This window comes from Microchirus variegatus, assembly GCF_963457635.1.
Source record: "Microchirus variegatus genome assembly, chromosome: 15".
NCBI classification, from domain to species: Eukaryota; Metazoa; Chordata; class Actinopteri; order Pleuronectiformes; family Soleidae; genus Microchirus; species Microchirus variegatus.
This window is the reverse complement of record NC_139816.1, coordinates 22,228,323-22,247,310: the sequence shown is the minus strand read 5'-3', so window position 1 is coordinate 22,247,310 and position 18,988 is coordinate 22,228,323. Positions and strand designations below refer to the sequence as shown.

The window sequence follows — 18,988 nt, the reverse complement described above, 5'->3', positions numbered from 1 at the left end:
AAACACTCTTTATTTAAGTTTTCAGGGTATTTTATGAAAAAATAATATTAGAAAACAAAACTTATAACAACAATAAAGTGACTAGAAATAGAGTGACTTAAAACATACAGCAGAGCTAAATGGTGAAACCTTTTACACAAACAGTGAGTTACTTCTCTTACAAAGTCCACCTTTCCCAGAATTTGGTATACTGATCAAACTGTAATCTTAAGGAGAAAGTTAGTTAGTTATTTCTCCAACAATTGTGGTCCAGTCATTTCGTGAGGGCAGATTTGTCTGCAACCATTTCCGTGTAATGGCCTTCTTGCTCGTAGCCAGGAGCACTTTATAAAGGTAGATATCCTGGGGCATAAGCCCAATCGGGAGTTTTCCCAGGTACACTGTTACAAAAGAAAAGTCGACCTCTACACCAAAGATTATCCGTATTTCTCCAGCAAATTCTTGCCAATATGGTTGAATAAGGGGGCAGGCACAGAATATATGAAAGTGGTCTGCCATTGACTGACCACACTGTCTCCAGCATCTATCCTGTCCCTGGATACCCTGTTGCTTAAATTTCAATTTTGGAGACACAAAAATCTTATGTTCTTCCAGCAAAATTCTCGCCAAGCCCTGGAGTCAGTTGTCCTAGCTTGACCCTCACATATAGCTCCCCAGTAATTCTCAGATATCTCCAGGCCAGATTCCCCCTCCCATTTCTGCTTAACCTGGAGAGTAGAATGGTTACTGGAATTTTGTAGAGTTTTATAAATGTGTGATATCAAATGTTGTCTTTGGCCTTATAAGCATCTGTAAATATACTAATCAAATTGAGATTACTATTATCTATTTGTTTGATTTCCTTATTGCAGTCTGTATGATTTCAAGATGTAAGTGAAAGACTCTAGGCCACTCTTACCGGTTATCAAGCAGTAGGCCGTTGTGCCATCCATTGTCTGCCCACTGTCTGAATCTTTTATCTAGACCCGCTGGTAAAAACTCTGGGTCATATGCCACCCATTTCAATATTTTTTACACGCTTCCCAAGGTGAAGCTTTTTACAGGTATTGAACCACACCTTAAGGGCGACTCTGGTCCAGCGGTTCAGTTTATCCAGGTAAGGGTTTTGACGTTGGGAGTTACCCAAAAAAGACTGTAATGGTATTTCACATTGCTTTAGCTCCAGGTCCTTCCACTTAGCTGAATAGTTCGGGTTACACCAACATACCACAGGTCGGAGCTGAGCAGCAGTGTAATAGTCCTCCATACATGGAAGAGAAAGCCCACCCACATCTTTGGGTAATTGTAAAATCTTGTATTTAATTCGGGGCCTCCCACTGGCCCAGATAAACCTTGACAGCATTTTATTCCATTCCCTGGAATCATTATGGGGAACCTCAACAGGAAGAGACTGAAATAAGTACAGAAGCCGGGGGAGGACATTCATTCGTTTCAATTCTATTAGACATGTCTAAGGGCAATACGGTCCATCTTTCAAGATCTGCATTGATTGACTTAATAACAGGGTCAAAGTTAGCTTTATATATTTTGGACATATCTTTTGGGATCCAAATTCCCAGGTATTTAATAGCAGAGGTGTCCCATTTAAAATCAAATTTACTTTTCAGGACATCATCTGGTTTGAAGTTGTAAGTGAGTATTTGGGTCTTTTGCGTATTCAATTTATACCCAGAATAATAGCCAAACATTTTCAGAGTGGACATCAATTTAGGTGCACTCTGCAAGTTCGTCAAAGTGAATAATATATCGTCTGCAAATAGACTTATCTTATAATCATTATCTCCAATTGAAATCCCCTCAATCTCCTCCCTTATTGCCTGGGCTAAGGGTTCTATGAAGAGCGCAAATAGAGCGGGGCTAAGTGGGCAACCTTGGCGACATCCTCTCTCTAGTCTGATGGGTCGTGATAGGTGCCCATTGATTCTTATTCTAGCAGTGGGGTTTGAATAAAGTGATCTAATACATTGAATTGAGTTCTGATTAAAACCGAAACGTTGCAGTACTCGGTAGAGATAGTCCCAGCCCACTGAGTCAAACGCTTTCTCCGCATCCAAACTGATCAGCGTTGCGTTAATATTTTCATTGATCACATAGTCTATCACATGGAGTGTCCGTCTGATATTGTCCTGTGTTTGTCTTTCTCTAACAAACCCAGTTTGGTCTGGTTCTATCAGTTCAGAGACGATATGTTCAATCCTTTTGGCAATAATTGAGGTAAATAGTTTATAATCCGTATTCAAAATAGATATCGGCCTATATGAACTACATTCTCCCTTATCCTTGCCTTCCTTATGAATTATTGATATTACTGCTTCACTCCAGGATTGGGGCATCTGGCCTTCTTTAAGAGTGTGGTTAAAGCATCTGAGGAGCAGTGGAATCAGCTCAGGCTTGAATGTTTTGTACCACTCACTAACAAAACCATCTGACCCTGGTGTTTTGTTGGTCTTCAGTCGGGAAATAGCATCACCCAGTTCAGTGGATGTTATCTCTGCAGTCAACAATTTATTTTGGTAATACCCTATACAGGGAAGATCCAAGGATTTTAAGAACTCTATAATAGGCTTCAAAGGATTGCTGAATCTCATCTAGTTTGTAGCACATTTTGCCGTTTCTTGGATTTCGTATTTTATAAATAGTCCTTTCAGCTTGTTGTTTACGAAGTCGCCAAGACCGAAGCTTCATAGCCTTTGAGCCAGTTTCATAATATTTTTGTTTAATAAACCTAATTTTATTCTCAATTTCTTCATCATAAATCCGATCAATTTCCTGTTTAAGACATTTTATTTGGGTCCATATTTGTTGGTCTCTCTGAGTAATATGTTGAGCTTCTAGATTCTTTAGTTTTGACTGCAGTTCCACTAAGTGTTTATGCTTCTCCTTTTTCCTATGGGCTGTAAAAGCTATAAGTTTGCCTCTAAGTACTGCCTTCCAGGCATCCCACAGGACAATTGGTGATACCAATCCATTATTGTTATTATGCAAGTATTCTTTAAACTCTACTTGTATGTATTCTTTAAATTCTCTATCATTCAAAAGGCTGGTATTGAGCCTCCAAAGCGTATTTGCGTACTTCCGTTTATTGTCTAGATGCAGAGACTGGTACTCTCCTGAATGGTCTGAGACATCTCTAATACCTATCTTGCACTCACTTATACAGGATAAGTGAGAGCAAGATAGGTATTAGTCCATCTGTGGTTGAGATAAAAAAAGAATCCAATCTGGAGTATTCTGCATGGCGGGGAGAGTAGTAAGTGTACTGTTTTATTGCAGGGTGGAGGTCCCTCCATATGTCCATCAAACCATATTATTTTAGCATTTTCCGCATAAGTACTGAATTTGGATTACTCCTCTTGCGTAAATTTGTCAAGTCAAGTTTTGGTTGCAAATGGTTATTCCAGTCACCCCCACAGATTAAAGGTCCCATATTGTACCCTATTAACCCAAGTTAAACTAGGTCTTGGTGCCCTAATGAACATGTCTGTGTCATGCTTTAGTCAAAATATCATAAGGATGAAGCACAATAGCAGTTCAATAACCTGCGTTTCAGAACGCTCGGTTTTGTGCCTGGTCATTTACATGTGAATGGGACCCAGGTAAACACACATCCACTGCTTCCAGGGGAGTGTCGCCACTTCACCTATTGTCATGCACCGTCGTCCCAACCCCCGCTCCATATACCCCATAGTAATGTCCGTTTACCCGTTGTTACTGAGTTTCACCGTAATGCATAGTGACCACGATTTTGGCTTCTCGCGATCATAAAAAACATTCAAATGAAAAAAAAACGATTAATGCGTAGGTACGGGCGTGCATGTAAATTCCCATGCTAGAAAAAGACCCTGAACGCACCAGTGTTACATCGGCTGAAAGTGACGTGTGTGGATCAACAACACGAGGAGAGAACGTGGAAACACAACAGAAAGGCAGCCTTTGGTTGAGAAGAAATGTAGGACAACATCTACATCTTTCTGCAGTGCTTTCAAACGCGTGCTCCTCATATCACCGATCCACACACGCCACTCGCTGACCGCAGGCACGTAACTGGTGCGTTCAAGGTGTCCCTCCAGCATAGGAATTTACACACACGATCAACAACAAAGGGCTTGTGAAGCTTGTGAAATTTTTTTTCATAAATAAAATATATCCTCTGGACACAAACATTCTCTGAGGCTGGAAGTTTGTGTAAAACACTGTGCTCCACTGTGCAGCTCTTCCTCCTCGCCTGCACTCTCGTATTTCACAGGGACAAGGGGAGCTACGGTGGAGCTGTGAAGTACTCTGCCTAGCGGGGTGCCAACATTCACGGTGAAATGTCCGCACTGTCGTCACTTGGTCGGGAGGTGTAAACATCGTGTGTTTTATCGCCTATACTTACACAAAGTGGAACCACTAAAACATGACTGAGTCTTGTTTTTTCACATTTTGGGGACTGGTATGGCCCACTGAGTCCCAAATATAAGTACTAAAATATTAAAAAGTTGATTTTGCACAATAGGGGACCTTTAAAGTTCCTGATGACTCTAGACTTAATAAATCAAATATTTTTTTAATGAATTTTCTGTCATGTCCTGGTGGCATACAGTTAGGCCCATAAATATTTGGACATCGGCACAGTTCTCTTTATTTTGGCTCTATGCACCACTACAATGGATTTGAAATGAAACGAGCAAGATGTGCTCTAACGGTACACTTTCAGCTTTAATTTGAGGGTATTTACATCCAAATCAAGTGAACGGTGTAGGAATTACAACACTTTCTATTTGTGCCTCACACTTTTTAGGGGACCAAAAGTAAATGGACAAACTAAACAATCATAAATCAAACTTTCATTGTTTAATACTTAGTTACAATCCTTTGCAGTCAATTCCAGCCTGAAGTCTGGAAGGCATAGACATCACCAGTCACTGGGTTTCATCCCTGGTGATGCTCTGTGAGACCTCTACTGAGACGCTCTTCAGTTCCTGCTTGTTCTTTGGGCATTTTCCCCTCATTTTGGTCTCCAGCAAGTGAAATGCATGCTCAATCAGATTCAGGTCAGGTGATTGACTGATAACATTCCATATTTGCCTTAAAAAACTCTTTGGTTGCTTTTGCAGTATGCTTTGGGTCATTGTCCATCTGCACTGTGAAGCGCCGTCCAATGAGTTCTGAAGCATTTGGCTGAATATGAGCAGATAATATTGTTGGAAACACTTAAGAATTCATCCTGCTGCTTTTGTCAGCAGTTACATCATCAATAAATACAAGGGAACCAGTTCCATTAGCAGCTATACATGCCCACACCATGACACTACTGCCATCATGCTTCACTGATGAGGTGGTATGTTGTGGATCATGAGCAGTTCCTTTCCTTCTCTACACTCTTCTCTTCCCATCACTGTGGTACAAGTTTATCTTGGTCTCATCTGTCCAGAGGATGTTCTTACAGAATTGTAACAGCTTTTTTAGGTGTTGTTTGGCAAATTCTAATCTTGTCTTCCTGTTTTTGAGGCTCACCAATGGTTTCCATCTTGTGGTGAACCCTCTGTATTCACTCTGGTGAAGTCTTCTATTGATTGTTGACTTTAAAACACACACACCTACCTCCTGGAGAGTGTTTTTGATCTGGCCAACTGTTGTGAAGGGGTTTTTCTTCACCAGGGAAATAATTCTTCTGTCGTCCACCACAGTGGTTTTCTGTGGTCTTCTAGGTCCTTTGGTGTTGCTGAGCTCACTGGTGCGTTCTTTCTTTTTAAGAATGTTCCAAACAGTAGATTAGGCCACACCTAATGTTTTTGCTATTTCTCTGATGGGTTTGTTTTGATTTTTCAGCCTAATGATGGCTTGCTTCACTGACAGTGACGGCTCCTTGGATCTCATATAGAAAGTTAACAGCAACAGATTCCAAATACAAATGTCACTCCTGGAATCAACTCCAGAACTTTTACCTGTGTCATTGAAGATGAAATAATGAGGGAATAGCCCACAATTGTCCATGAAATAGCTTTTCAGTCAATTGTCCAATTACTAACCCTAACCCCTAAAAAGTGGGAGGCACATATAGAAAGTGTTGTAATTTGTAAACCGTTCACTTGATTTGGATGTAAATACTCTCAAATTAAAGCTGAGTGTGCAGTTAAAGCACATCTTGTTCGTTTCATTTCAAATCCATTGTAGTGGTTCATAGAGCCAAAATAAAGAGAACTGTGTCGATGTCCAAATATTTATGGGCCTAACTGTATATACATTTAACAGGGTGACTTCTTTGTCATCAATCTTGCCTTTGACTAAAATATAGCGTCCTTCTTTATCTTTAATTTGGGCTGTTAATTGTAATTGTAATTTGTTTGAGAGCAGTATTGCAACTCCCCTCTTACGTCCAGATTTGTGGGAGGAGTAAAACATCTTCATAACCCCATCTTTTTTAATTTCTCATGCTCTGAATCCGAGAGATGAGTCTCTTGCCAAAATGCCACTTGGATGTTTTCCCTTTTTGTTTTTGCAATAACTTTGCTTCTTTTCACTGGACTATGTAACCCGTTCACATTAAGTGTTATTATCTTATATTCCTGATAACCCATTTGCTTTGTTTCTTTCTGACAGTCGTAGCCTCTTGCAACCTGAAACACGTTTCCCTTGAACATAGATATACAAAAATAAGGGAACATGAACAACACGAAACACAGTGAGCATAAAACAAACTGACTTCCACAACTGGAGTATTTATATGCTCCTTAAAATTGAGGGGGAAGCCTGATTTAACAAAAGGGCCCCTCTTTGAAGTCAAGAAAGTTACTTCAGTTAACATCGTCCTCTATTATGGCAGTCTTTCCACCGATCCACTCTCCCACTATCAACAACTAGAAGCATGTCATTAATTTAGAGTAAGGAGAGAGATAAAGAAAAAGTAAAAATAAAAGTTATTACAAGCCATTTGTTAATTATCAATTCACCTGGTGGGACAGAGGGGGACAGTCACATATAGTCCTTGGCATTGAAATCTATTTCTGCATATTCTCTTCTTTTCTTAACAATCTCCGTCGGGTAGTCATGGTCAAAATATATTCTTTTATCTTTATAAAAGACCTCCTTCTTCTTCCAAGCAGATGACAGGATCTGATCCTTAGTTTTACACTCCTGAAAATGAATTACTATGGACCTCGGCGGGGCTTCATGGGGCGGCTGTGGACCCAGAGCTCTGTGGCAGTGCTGTATTTTCAGATCAAGCTCCGCCGGGACAGCCAGCTCTGTCATCAGAAATTTGGCAATGAAGTCCAGACATTTTATTTTCTTCCTCACCTTCAGGGATTCCATAAACGCGGATATTATTTCGTTGTGACCGAGCCTCCAGGTCGGTCACCTTCGTTTGCATAGACTCCTGTTTCTGCTTCATTTGCCGGAACATATCTTCAAGATCGAGGTTGCGCTCCTCCGGATCCGCCACACGCTGTTCGGCTTCCTCGACTCGGGTTGTTGTGTTTTTCAAGTCCCCCCTGATAACTCCCAGGGCCTGATTAATGTCGTCTCTGAATTCGGCCAGCTCCCTCTTCACGTCCTCTCTGTGTAGACCGGAATGAGTTCAATTCGATCTTTACGTCGGAGCGGATCGCTTTAATCTCATTGTGGATACTAGCTAACAGGTTAGCTTCGGAGGGGTCAGGTCCGGCAGGGCTAGGCGGGCTAGCATTCGCATTGTCATCGCCCTCAGTGGCTACTCTCTCACATTTTCCTGATCTTGTTATCACTTTACTTCTCGCTTTAATTGTTTTGTCCCCTTCCATAATATAACAGCTGCACTACCGCGTTAAACACTTGAGTCTGGGGAAATAATCTGAGTGAGAGGGAGAGTGTTCAGTCAGCCTGCCATTTTCTCTGCGCACCAACCGGAAGTCCATGGAACGCAGTTTTAATATAATTTGAGGCGAGAAATTGGCCATTTAGAGTCTAAACGTGCTGTGTGTATTAAGATATGACGTATTATAGTTTGGCAGCTCACGAGGTGGCGTAACGTTACTTTGCTTCTCACTGTGGGGGCAGCTAGTATGCTGCTGCATGTTGCTTGGTGCACGGTGCATCCTCTAGCTCAGGGGTCACCAACCTTTTTGAAACCAAGAGCTACTTCTTGGGTACTGATTAATGCGAAGGGCTACCAGTTTGATACACACTTAAATAAATTGCCAGAAATAGCCAATTTGCTCAATTTACCTTTAACTCTATGTTATTATTAATAATTAATATTTATCTTTGTGGAAACACTGATCATCTCAATGATTTCTCACAATAAATATATACAGAAACAGATAAATATCAATATGCAACACTTTATTTTTATATTTTCTCTAAGTGCACATTTTTCAAATTGAACATTTTCAAATGATCACTTCTAAGACAGTCTTGTGAAATCACAATATCCCATTTTAACTAGCTAGCCACTAACATTTTTTAACAAATCATGAATTACTTTGCACCATGTTTGTACAAATAACAACTCATGTAAAATACAAAAGTCAACTCTCAAATTTTTAAATAAATCATGTCACACTTTGAACTGGACACCAAATCTGTTTCTTTGTCAGCTAGTGGGAAGCCTGGCATTGCATGCTGTCAACTAGTGTGTTGTACTCTGGTGTGTAACTTGACACTGCAACTCTGAGTGAGTCTTGCAGATGTGCATCAGTGAGGCGTGTTCTGTGTTTGTTCTTGATGAAGTTCATGTCAGAAAAGGCTGATTCACAAAGATAAGTTGAACCAAACAGGCTTGCAACCTTCATAGCTGCTGCGCATACACCACTGTACTTTTCTGTGTCAACAAGGCACCAAAAGTTTGGTGCAGCCTGGTGGGCTTTGAGGTGGAGGTCATTTTGCAGTGTTACAATTTCAATCTCCACCTGTTCAGCATCCAGGCTGAATGTTGCACTTAACTGCTCAGCAATGCATGATATGTCCACGTTCATGAAAGGATTAGAAATGAACGACACACATGGCTCAAGCTGATCCAGGTCACAAAACCTGTTCTCAAACTCTTGCCCAACTCTGTTTATGACCTGAGAGTACTTTTCTGCAACTTTGTCAAAAGCCTCAGATGCAGAAGCATTGTCTTTCAGCACCATCTGCACAGAGGGAAAGTGCGGCACTTTTTTTCTCTGTAAATGCACAGAGAAAAGGTTCATCTTAGCTTTAAATGCATTTAAAGCACTTATCATATCGGCGACAGTTTTACCTTTGCCTTGCAGCTCACAGTTCAAACTGTTCAGTTTTCCAGTAATGTCCGTTAAAAATGCAAGGTCAAGTATCCACTCAGTGTCCTCCAGCAGCACGGTGTCCTCACCTCTGGACTGCATGAACTCTTTGATTTCATCCAAAAGTGACAAAAAACGTTGCAAAATTCGTCCCCTGCTGAGCCATCGGATTTCTGTGTGTAGTAGCAGGTCACCATATTCAGCTGACAGCTCCTCCAAAAGTACCTTGAATGTTCTGTGCTGTTTAGCTCTGGAACGGATGCTGTTTATGATCTTTACGACGGGAGTCATTACGTGCTCAAAGCAGATCACTTTTGCACATAAGGCCTGCTGGTGTATGATGCAGTGGTACTGCAGAAAGTTTGGGAACTCTGGGTCAGCTTTACAGTGAGCAACGAATCCTGTGTGTCGGCCGATCATAGCAGGAGCCCCATCCGTAGTCACTGATACCAGCTTTTCCAGCGGCACCTTTTTTTCCACCAAAAACTCCTTCACTGCGTTATAAATGTCAACTCCCCTCGTAGTTGTCTTCAGGGGCACTAGTGTCAGAAGTTCTTCTTTTGTGGAGAAATCATCAAACACCATCCGGATAAAGACCATCAGCTGCGCCGTACTGCTGCTGTCCACCGACTCGTCACACTGGATGCCGAACCACCGGCACCTCGCCAGATCACGGTCCAGCTGGTCGGTTAAGTTCCCAGACATCGCCGACACTCTTCTTACCATTGTAGTTGCCCCGAGTTGAACATCGGAGAGACTGGAGAGTACATCGGTTCCATACTTCTCGTCTTCAAGCACAGTTTTAGCAATTATCATCATTGCTTCTTTGACAACCTCCCCGTCTGTAAATGCCTTCTTTTTCTTCATCAAGAATTGCGTAGCTCTAAACGAGGCTTCGGTTGCTTTTTGGGAGTTTTTAACCGGTCTAGTGAAACAAGACTGCTGTTTGCACAAAGCTGCCTTTAACTCGCGGACCTTTCCTGCGCGCAGTGCGCTGCCCGGTGGGTAGTTAGCATGGTAGCTTGTGTGACACGTAGTGAAATGTCTCTCCACATTGTGCCGCTTTGCTATTGCCACAGTTGCCCCGCAAATGAAACACACGCAGGATCCTCTCACAGTGGTAAAAAAAAACTCTACCTCCCATTCGTCGTGAAAATGATATGTTTTCTTTCTTTTTTCTGACATTTTTTGGGGTAACTCTTCTCCTCATATTCGCTGCGTCCGCTAACGTTAGCTTGTTTGTAAGAGCGCAACAAACGCTACGTTTTGGTCATGCGCACAATACTGACCTTTGAACTATACTAGGTCAGAGTTCATTTATATTAAACGCAAAAAACACTTTACATTTTAAGTGTTTATATATATGTATTGTCATTTGTAAGTTACATGTAAGTGTGATTTAAACAAGAATTGCTAAATAAATAAATTATAAAAGCTCACTGGTAAGTGCTGCTATTTGAGCTATTTTTAGAACAGGCCAGCGGGCGACTCATCTGGTCCTTACGGGCGACCTGGTGCCCGCGGGCACCGCGTTGGTGACCCCTGCTCTAGCTCATCTCTATCGCATCCTCTACCTTCGCCATGTCTTCCCTTGTTCTGTACCCGTACCTACGTAGTGACGTAAGTCACCAACCAGTGACTTTATTTTAAGATAACGTAACCTATTTCTATCTAAAAAAAAAAAGAAGAAAAAGAACATATCCTACTTCTCTACTTTTCCTACTTTTCTGTCAACCGGTGAGAATCGTCAATTGTACCGATTTCTAATCGTGTCACGATGCATCGTTACATCCCTAGCAATAGTCATCTTTTGACCCTCTAGTGACATCCAATATAACCCATCTACCTTCCTTGTATGAAATATGTTTATGGACCTGACAATCTATATTTTTCCTTATCAGAATACTCACTCCTCTTTTCCTTGAGGAAATGATATTCCTGCGCACCATAGCAGTTCAATCACCCTGCCAAAACAGCCCTGTTCTGTTCAGAATGCTCAAAAACGTTGGTTTTGAGGGGGTTACGGGTAAAATATTGCCTTTTTACCAACATATTCTTTTGCAGTTGCTGTTCTGCCAGTGGTATATGTACTTATGCAATTTGAAATTCTATAAAATAAGGCAGCCATCTTGGGTGCCACATGCTCTGATCTTGGAGCATTGTTATAGTCATAGTTCAGTCAAAGTAAAGATAAATGTAATGGAGAGAGAGAGAGAACCATCTCAGTTTAACAAGTATAGGCTTGACATATGCATTCTTTTACATGTTGTAGCAGCTCTTTGCCTGCAGGCCCAAAACCCTCCCCTTATTTTCATGTTCTCTTCAAATGTCATGCATGACCTACATTCTGTAAGCTGCTTTCTCACATTTCTCTCATGTGCTCAGTCTCAGTCAGTGTCTCTGCTTCTGCACAGGTGGACAACCCTTTGTTATGATTATAGTAATTTTCATAAATAATTGCCTTTACAAACAGTTGACTTCACAATAAACTAGCTACTCACGTGTATTATACAAGTGCAAGCCCTCTGTGATTTAAAAAAAAAAGAAGATCTGTTTAATGTAACCATTGTTAAATACTGGGAATGGGACTTTTTTGTCGACAAATCGATCGACAATCGACACGTGCGCACCTCGACAAAAAGTGTCACAAACACCTAGAGTTCACGACCATGGAGGTTAAAGGAGCTGTGCACGAAAAGGTGATCTTGCTGTCTAGGCTCTCTGCGCTCTCACATGATGATGCGCGCGTCACCGGCTCGTTCTCTCGAGTGGCTGTGCGCGTCCAAGCGTGTGTGCGTGCAGTGCGAACGAGGTTGCGCTTAAGTTTAGGACGGGGGTGGGGGACATTAACACGAGCGCTAAATGAAGACGGCATCTCACCCAGTCAAGATCACTGTACTTCACTCTGGTGGACACCTAACGAGCGCAGGTTCAAAAACCTGAGCCGTCTGGCGAGTGGCGACACGCACGTTCCAGCGGAGAGTCTGCTTTTTTTTCCTTTTTTTTGCCCCTCATTTTTATTATCGCTGTTCTGATGGTCAATAATGGACATTACAGCCATGTTTTTGAGCATACAATGAAGTAGTACAGTGTAGAATAGTTTACACCCCCGCTGCTGTTGCTGCTGATGTAAAAAAAAAAAAGTTGACACGTGGACCTCGACAATCGACTCTAAAAATGTGTGAAATTCCCATCCCTATTAAATACCATTAAATCCAATTTTACTAAAGTTAAGTATTGCTTTAGTTGCCTAGATTTGAAAACCACTGTCTGTTGTACCTGGCTAAAAAAAACCCAAAAAACATTATCACATAGGAGTTAGAATAGAGGTGATTTGTGTTCCCCCTTCTATTCTTCTTATAGTCCGCCATGCTTTAAAGCTCCCATAGAGTGGGTCTACTAACATCAATAACTTGTTTTTATGGTCAAAAACCGCCTAATTGCCGCAAATTAGTCTCACTGAAGCTCTCCTCGGGCGCAGTGTTTCAGACTGAAATCTCACACCCAGAAGTGTGTTTTGATTGGCCAATACCTGGAAGTGACACCAGCTCTCAGAAGCGCCCTCCCCCTCTGGAGCGGTGGATGCACTGCTACTCATTATCAAAACAGCGTTTTAACAGTGTTTAAAAATGGCTTCGTCACAATGCCCCGCTGCAATCGCATTTACGTCTTTGCCCCGGAGTCGGACACAGAGCCAGAAGAAACTGTTGCAAGTGAAACACCTCCACAATGGACATTCTTCTTCTTCTGCAGGACAATGTGCACAACTGGATTTGCGCGGACTAGTGCCCGGACCAGGAGGATCCGCTGTTCAGGAGAAATGCTGTTCACGTAACTGGTCCAGGTTTTTTCAGAGATCTCGCTGAGTCCGAAATAATCTCAGCGACAGCTTCACCCAGCGCTGGTTCAAGTGTACTAGCATCAGCATTAGGGCTGTAAAGTTCAAATGGACAGTTTTAATGATGTATTTCATCCCTTTTTTTTCCACTATTTTGGTTTAGTCCAGCCCAGTGGGTTGTTGTCCCTCCATGGCCAACGAGAGACAGACAGATTTGCGATGCCATTAATTACACGTGAAATTTGAGCTTTTCATTTCAGGCTACAGTCAGTCCTCCTGTCACATCCATGTCAAAGACATCAGCAGCGTGGCAACATTTTTCAAAAGTAGATGATGGTAAAAAAAAAAGTGGAATGAAAACAGTTGGCTTTTCACTGCTCTACTACAAACATGGCATATAATTTTTTAAAAACCGTAAGCTAAGGTTGTTCCGTCCATCAGAATTGGCATATTTCAATGTTTTAGTCTAATAATGATTGATTTGTTTTATAACTGCAACCGCGCGCCTGCCTGTAACAGCGGCAGCATCCAGTGGTCTATTTGTGTCTCAGCCATTATTTTCGGATATCACAGGCTATGGTATTGCGCAGATGCACGTAATGCAAATCGCTGTCAGAGCCATCAGACTGTGTTGATCTCCAGCCGCACGCTCTTTTAATTAGAAAAGAGCCCCCGATTAGTCTATTTTTAGTCAAAATTTCAGGGCTTTAGTCGACCAAGAGTTTCTTTGGTTCATTACAGCCCTAATCAGCATTAGCTCAAGCGATAGCTTCTTCACTAGCTTGTTGGCTAGGCTCCTCTGGTTTAGTGGATTTTGCGTTTCTTTTCTGCAACATCTTGGGGCAGCACCCCACATCACATCACTATTTTTATCATCTGTATGTAACAATTTCATGGCTTCTGCTCCTCAAAAGGAAGCCTGTTGTAGCTTGTCATCTCATTACTCCAACTCCCCCTCTATAAACATCCAGTGAGTGAAGGCCTGCAGCATTTTGTCCTCTAATAATGCCTGTCCAGATCCTCCCACCTCATTGGGACAAACAGATCAAACACACAACCATGGCTTTTTACAAGTTCCTCCTGATCAGACCATCCACTCACTAGAAACGATGTGTTGACATTCTTTTTGCACACACAGGCATTATGTATGTGTACATTTGCCCTTGTCACACAACCGTGACCCACAGTCAACTCCCACCCTCATGCAGAATAAACTGACGCCTTTTATCAGCATTTTTGGCCTCTGTTGTTGTTTTTATCCAATTGCTCACCGAGATCTGTTTATTTTTGCAGCAGCAGGGGTTAATTTGTCTAATTTTTTTCACCTCTTTGATTTGGCCTGCCTGCTTTCTGGGACTTATTTGGGCTGACCCGGTACCTCTCGTAAAGAAAATAATAATAATATGTTTTATAAAGTTTAAAACTAATGTCGAAAAATTAAAGGTCCCATATTATACCCTATTAACCCAAGTTAAACTAGGTCCTGGTGCCCTAATGAACATGTCTGTGTCATGCTTTAGTCAAAATATCATAAGGATGAAGCACAATAGCAGTTCAATAACCTTTTCAGAACGCTCGGTTTTGTGCCTGGTCATTTACATGTGAATGGGACTCAGATAAACACACATCCACTGCTTCCAGGGGAGTGTCGATCTAACTTACTATCCACAGCCATACTGTCACCACTTATCACCTATTGTCATGCACCGTCGTCACAACCCCCGCTCTGTATACCCCATAGTAATGTCCCTTTACCCATTGTTACTGAGTTTCACGGTATTGCATGGAGTGACCAAGATTTTGGCTTCTCGCGATCATAAAAACATTAAAATCGAAGAAAAACGATTAATGCGCCACGCGGAGTGTATGTAAATTTCATTTTGTTTATTAAGATTTAACGTCATTTGAGAGTCGCAGATCTGTTGACGCACTGAAAAGCTAGAAAAAGAATGGTGCGCCATTCCTGGGAAGAAGCGAGACGCGGAGGCCAGTTCAGAGGCTTGTGTGGTGTTGGTATTGGTGGAGCCTTACATAGGACATCAAGATAATTTTTTTTTCTTTCTTTTTCTTGAGTTGGCAAAACATTACAAGCCAAGAAAACGAGCCTGGTTGGCACAATTAATAAAATCAGAAGAGAGTTTCCTGTGTGTAAAGACTCAAATGCCGGTCCGGTAAGGACAACAAATTCCGGCACCTTATGATTTACAATTTAAGCACTGTATAGGACCTACAAGTTTTCCATAAAAATCACCTGGAGGACTCACACTTCTCTCTTTCTGCTCTGTCTCAGTTGGACAGTGCAGCTCTATTGTCATAGATCTGACCTGTCTCAACTAATAACTTTGTTCTCAGTATTTATTTACAGAAACAGAGCAGAGTGGTAAATATTGTTTCAGTAATGATTTAAAGCAGCAAATGGAGGCTTAGAGGAACACCTAATTGCTGCAATGCATCTCCCTCTCTCTCTTTCCATCTTACCCAATCTTTCTCTATCTGCTCAGCAGGACAACATGGCTCTAAAGTCACATTTATCTCAGTCAATAATAGTTTGTAATACTTATCTATAAATACATAAAGTGTAGTTAGTAAAAATAAATAAAATTTATGGTGGAGACCATGTGCACATGTACAAACCATGAGGCAGGAAAGAGTTTTTGGCTTTTTTGAGGCTCTTGCAACAACTTCCTTCCTGTCTTCAACACCCTGTGAAGGCAGAGCCTATTATCAGAAGACAGGAGACCAAGCTTTTTCTTAGAGAGTGATTAAATAATAAATTAACTGCAGCAAGACAAGATAGGACCTCACATTCTGACTGGAGACTTTTCTGATGTACCTTTTTGGCAAGCCACACCCCACTTCTCACTGGAATTAGGGTGGGGTTAAATAATCTGCCCGAAGCTACACTGAGCAAAGGACTCTAATGGTTTAGTCCACCTCTACTCCTCCTCCCTCCCCTCATCTACCCACCATGTTCTTTCTTTGTGCTCCTCCCTCAAACACACCTTATGCAAATGACACATTTTCAGACAGGACAGCAGGCTTTGTTTACACAGCTATTCCAAATGCAGCCAGTTAGCCTGCTGTGCTCTGCTCCAGCCTGTGTGAGATTGGAGTTTGTATGGAAGGGATTTCCACTCTTCTTTTTACTTACCACGAGGGAGTTTAACCAAAAGATTTTTTTTTCTTTGCTCAGCGGCCACAAGTGTGGTGAAACTAGAGAAGGTTTTGTTCTTCAGTTTTGGTTGAAATGCTTCTTTGAAAAAAAAAAAAATTCTCCGCCCCTGCACCCATTGCTGTTTTTTCCTTGGACAAGGTGGGACACACTGTATATGAAGAGAAGTACGAGCAATACTATTTTCAAGTTGTGTTGTGCCTTAGCCACAGCACTGAGTGAATCTGGCATTTGGGATATACCGAAATCTTACCTGAGGAGCAACCTTCTAAAAGATTCGATCCATTCTAGTCAATTTTGCTATGTGCAAAACTGTCATTCATTCAGTATCTGAGAGGAATATTTAGAGGAAGATTCGGAAAAAAAGGACATGGAGTGGGATCAGAGGGATAGAGAGCCCTGCTTGTCTCCAGCAGCATTTGTTAATTCGATCCAATACTCTAATATCTTGGAGGGACGGTTTAAACAGCTACAAGGTAAGAGTATTGTTAACTGTGTTTTATTTCATTGGCTTTGTTTTATGTTGTATACAATGTACAGTTGGTTATTGTGTTGAAAGTTATTGACTTAAGACTTTGTTATGGTGAAACTTGTTACCGTTAAACACATCCTGTTGTGCTTTGAAACAGGAAATATGGTTTGTGCTCTCATTTTTGACCTCAAGCACTGGCAGGTACTCTGCTCTGAATGAGTCTCCAAATAGCAAGACCTTTTCTGGCATGGCTTCTTGGGTTATGAGGTTAAAATTATTTTTTAATGAATTACTAATTCAGGGAGAATGTGGAGATAATAGAGCAGAGTTGTAGAAGACATGCAAACGGCTTCAGCTCAGCTCTAAGACAGGCAGGCAGCCTGGCACCTGATCACCAGGCCACCTGTCCTTTCTTATCTTATTACAATACACGGCTCTGTGTCTGACCAAAGCCTCTGAGCTCTGTGAGGTCTTGCACACCACAATCACAGAAGTCCTTATTTGTGACTTCAGACTTTGGGAATAATGTGGTAGCGAAATGCCTGTGTATGTGTGTATGTATGTATGTTTTTTTAAGTCTTGTATTATCCTGTGCCGTCTTTCGCTTGAGATTTAAAAACCAATAGTCACTGGCTATATGTATGCAGAAGGAGAGTGTGTACATGCATTTGTGTGGTACTCTATGAAACCGGTATGTCAGTCAGTGCTGTGCGTGAGGATCACAGTGTTATGTTGGCTTCCAGTCCTTCCCTAGTTGCTTAAACCCATATGTCAGGGCAGTGATGAATATCAACACATCCACCCTGACAGCTCTGGCACTCATGACTGGTGATAAGATTCGGAGAGGGAGATTGGATCTTGTAACTTAAAGAAAGTACACAATCCACAACCCTGTTATCCATGAAAACATGTACAAAGAGTCAAAGGGCAGATTCCAAACCCACACACCAAGTAAACCTCACCCATATTCTGTAACATTGGGGGTCAGTGTTCAGTCACCATGTTTGTGCTGACAGGATTTATTCACATTTCCCATAAAAAAGAATAGTGTAAAATGTTACATGTGTTTGACGTTAGCTTATGAACAGAGGCATTTGGACATATACATGTAAGTTCTTCAGTGGTAATTTCTAAGAATGGATACGCTCTGGATGAAGTTTTCTGTAAATACACTAACACACTTACATACTCAGACACGCAAACACATTTTTGGCAACACCCACCTGTATTTCCAGTTTGACTGTCCTTGTGGTTTATGTCACAAGGACAGTGCTTTCAATTATGTCTCTTTGCAAATAAATTCCTCAGCTATATGATACATGGATTTATGCTGTTAAATTACATATAAACTTTTGACAGAATTTTGACAAAAAAGATTATATGCAAGATTGTTAGGCTCTATACAGGTCTAATATTGTAGCACTGAAACCTGTATCATTCTGTGACTTGCTGGTAAATGATATCTAACCAGTAAAGAATGGACTGAGTAACTTAATAACTTTGGCCAAGGGAGACGGGATTAATGAAACACTGTGCCTGTATAAGTTATGGGGAAAAATCTTGTTTTCTTGCCATGTTTTTGTTGCTAGAGAGTTGCTGTTTGTAATCACAATGTCAGCAATACTGTGTTTAATGCCCTGTGAACATTTACAGCACTTTGTACTTTCAGTTGTTTATCTCTGTGCTTAGATGCATCTTTCATAACCCAGTTGAAAGATAAATACAGTGTGAGTTTGGAAATAGGGTTCAGGGTCCTTGTTTATAGGGTCACTGCACAAGCTACCTAGGCCCTCTGCATGGCTTCTGTGGACTTTCATTCACCACTCTATCAGTATGGCTTTATTCACATACACAGTAGTAGCATGATGTTTTTTCAAACAGGATGTGACTAATGCTTTGTAGCACTGTTTCAACTAATCTTAATATGCATAATGGGATGCCATCCCACAACAATGTGTGACCACTGCCAGTGACCAGCATAAGGAGGATATCCAGTCTTGTGTGGCAAAAAACTAATATGTAAATGGGTGAAAAATAAATGGTGTGGTTAAAACAAATAAACACTCAACTAAACTCGAATTTTCTTACTTATTGTTCTTATTTCACCACCTATGTACAACACAGAGAATTCACACAAAAAAGTCAATCTCGACCTGAATTAAAGACCAAGGAGAAAAACAAAGTATGTTTGTAATCGATAAATCCATTAACTTTTTTTCTCCCCAACAAATAAAATAAATGAATGGATTATAGAATCCACTTTAAAAATGTATCCATTGATTTTT

General features: G+C 41.2%; 1 protein-coding gene across 3 annotated transcripts in view; it reads left to right on the top strand.

The window, feature by feature from the left end:
- The window catches only part of sptbn2 (spectrin, beta, non-erythrocytic 2), a gene marked incomplete at both ends in the record, with an annotated part of 83,723 nt that overhangs the window by 10,075 nt on the left and 54,660 nt on the right, over window positions 1–18,988 (top strand). Inside the window, one exon of one of the 3 annotated variants that reach the window (XM_083901341.1) lies at window positions 16,579–16,707. The exons of the other annotated variants lie outside the window; for them this stretch is intronic. Within the exon in view, the coding sequence (XP_083757467.1) occupies window positions 16,579–16,707 (129 nt within the window). The remainder of the gene's footprint in view (window positions 1–16,578; window positions 16,708–18,988) is intronic. 3 annotated transcript variants of the gene reach the window in all.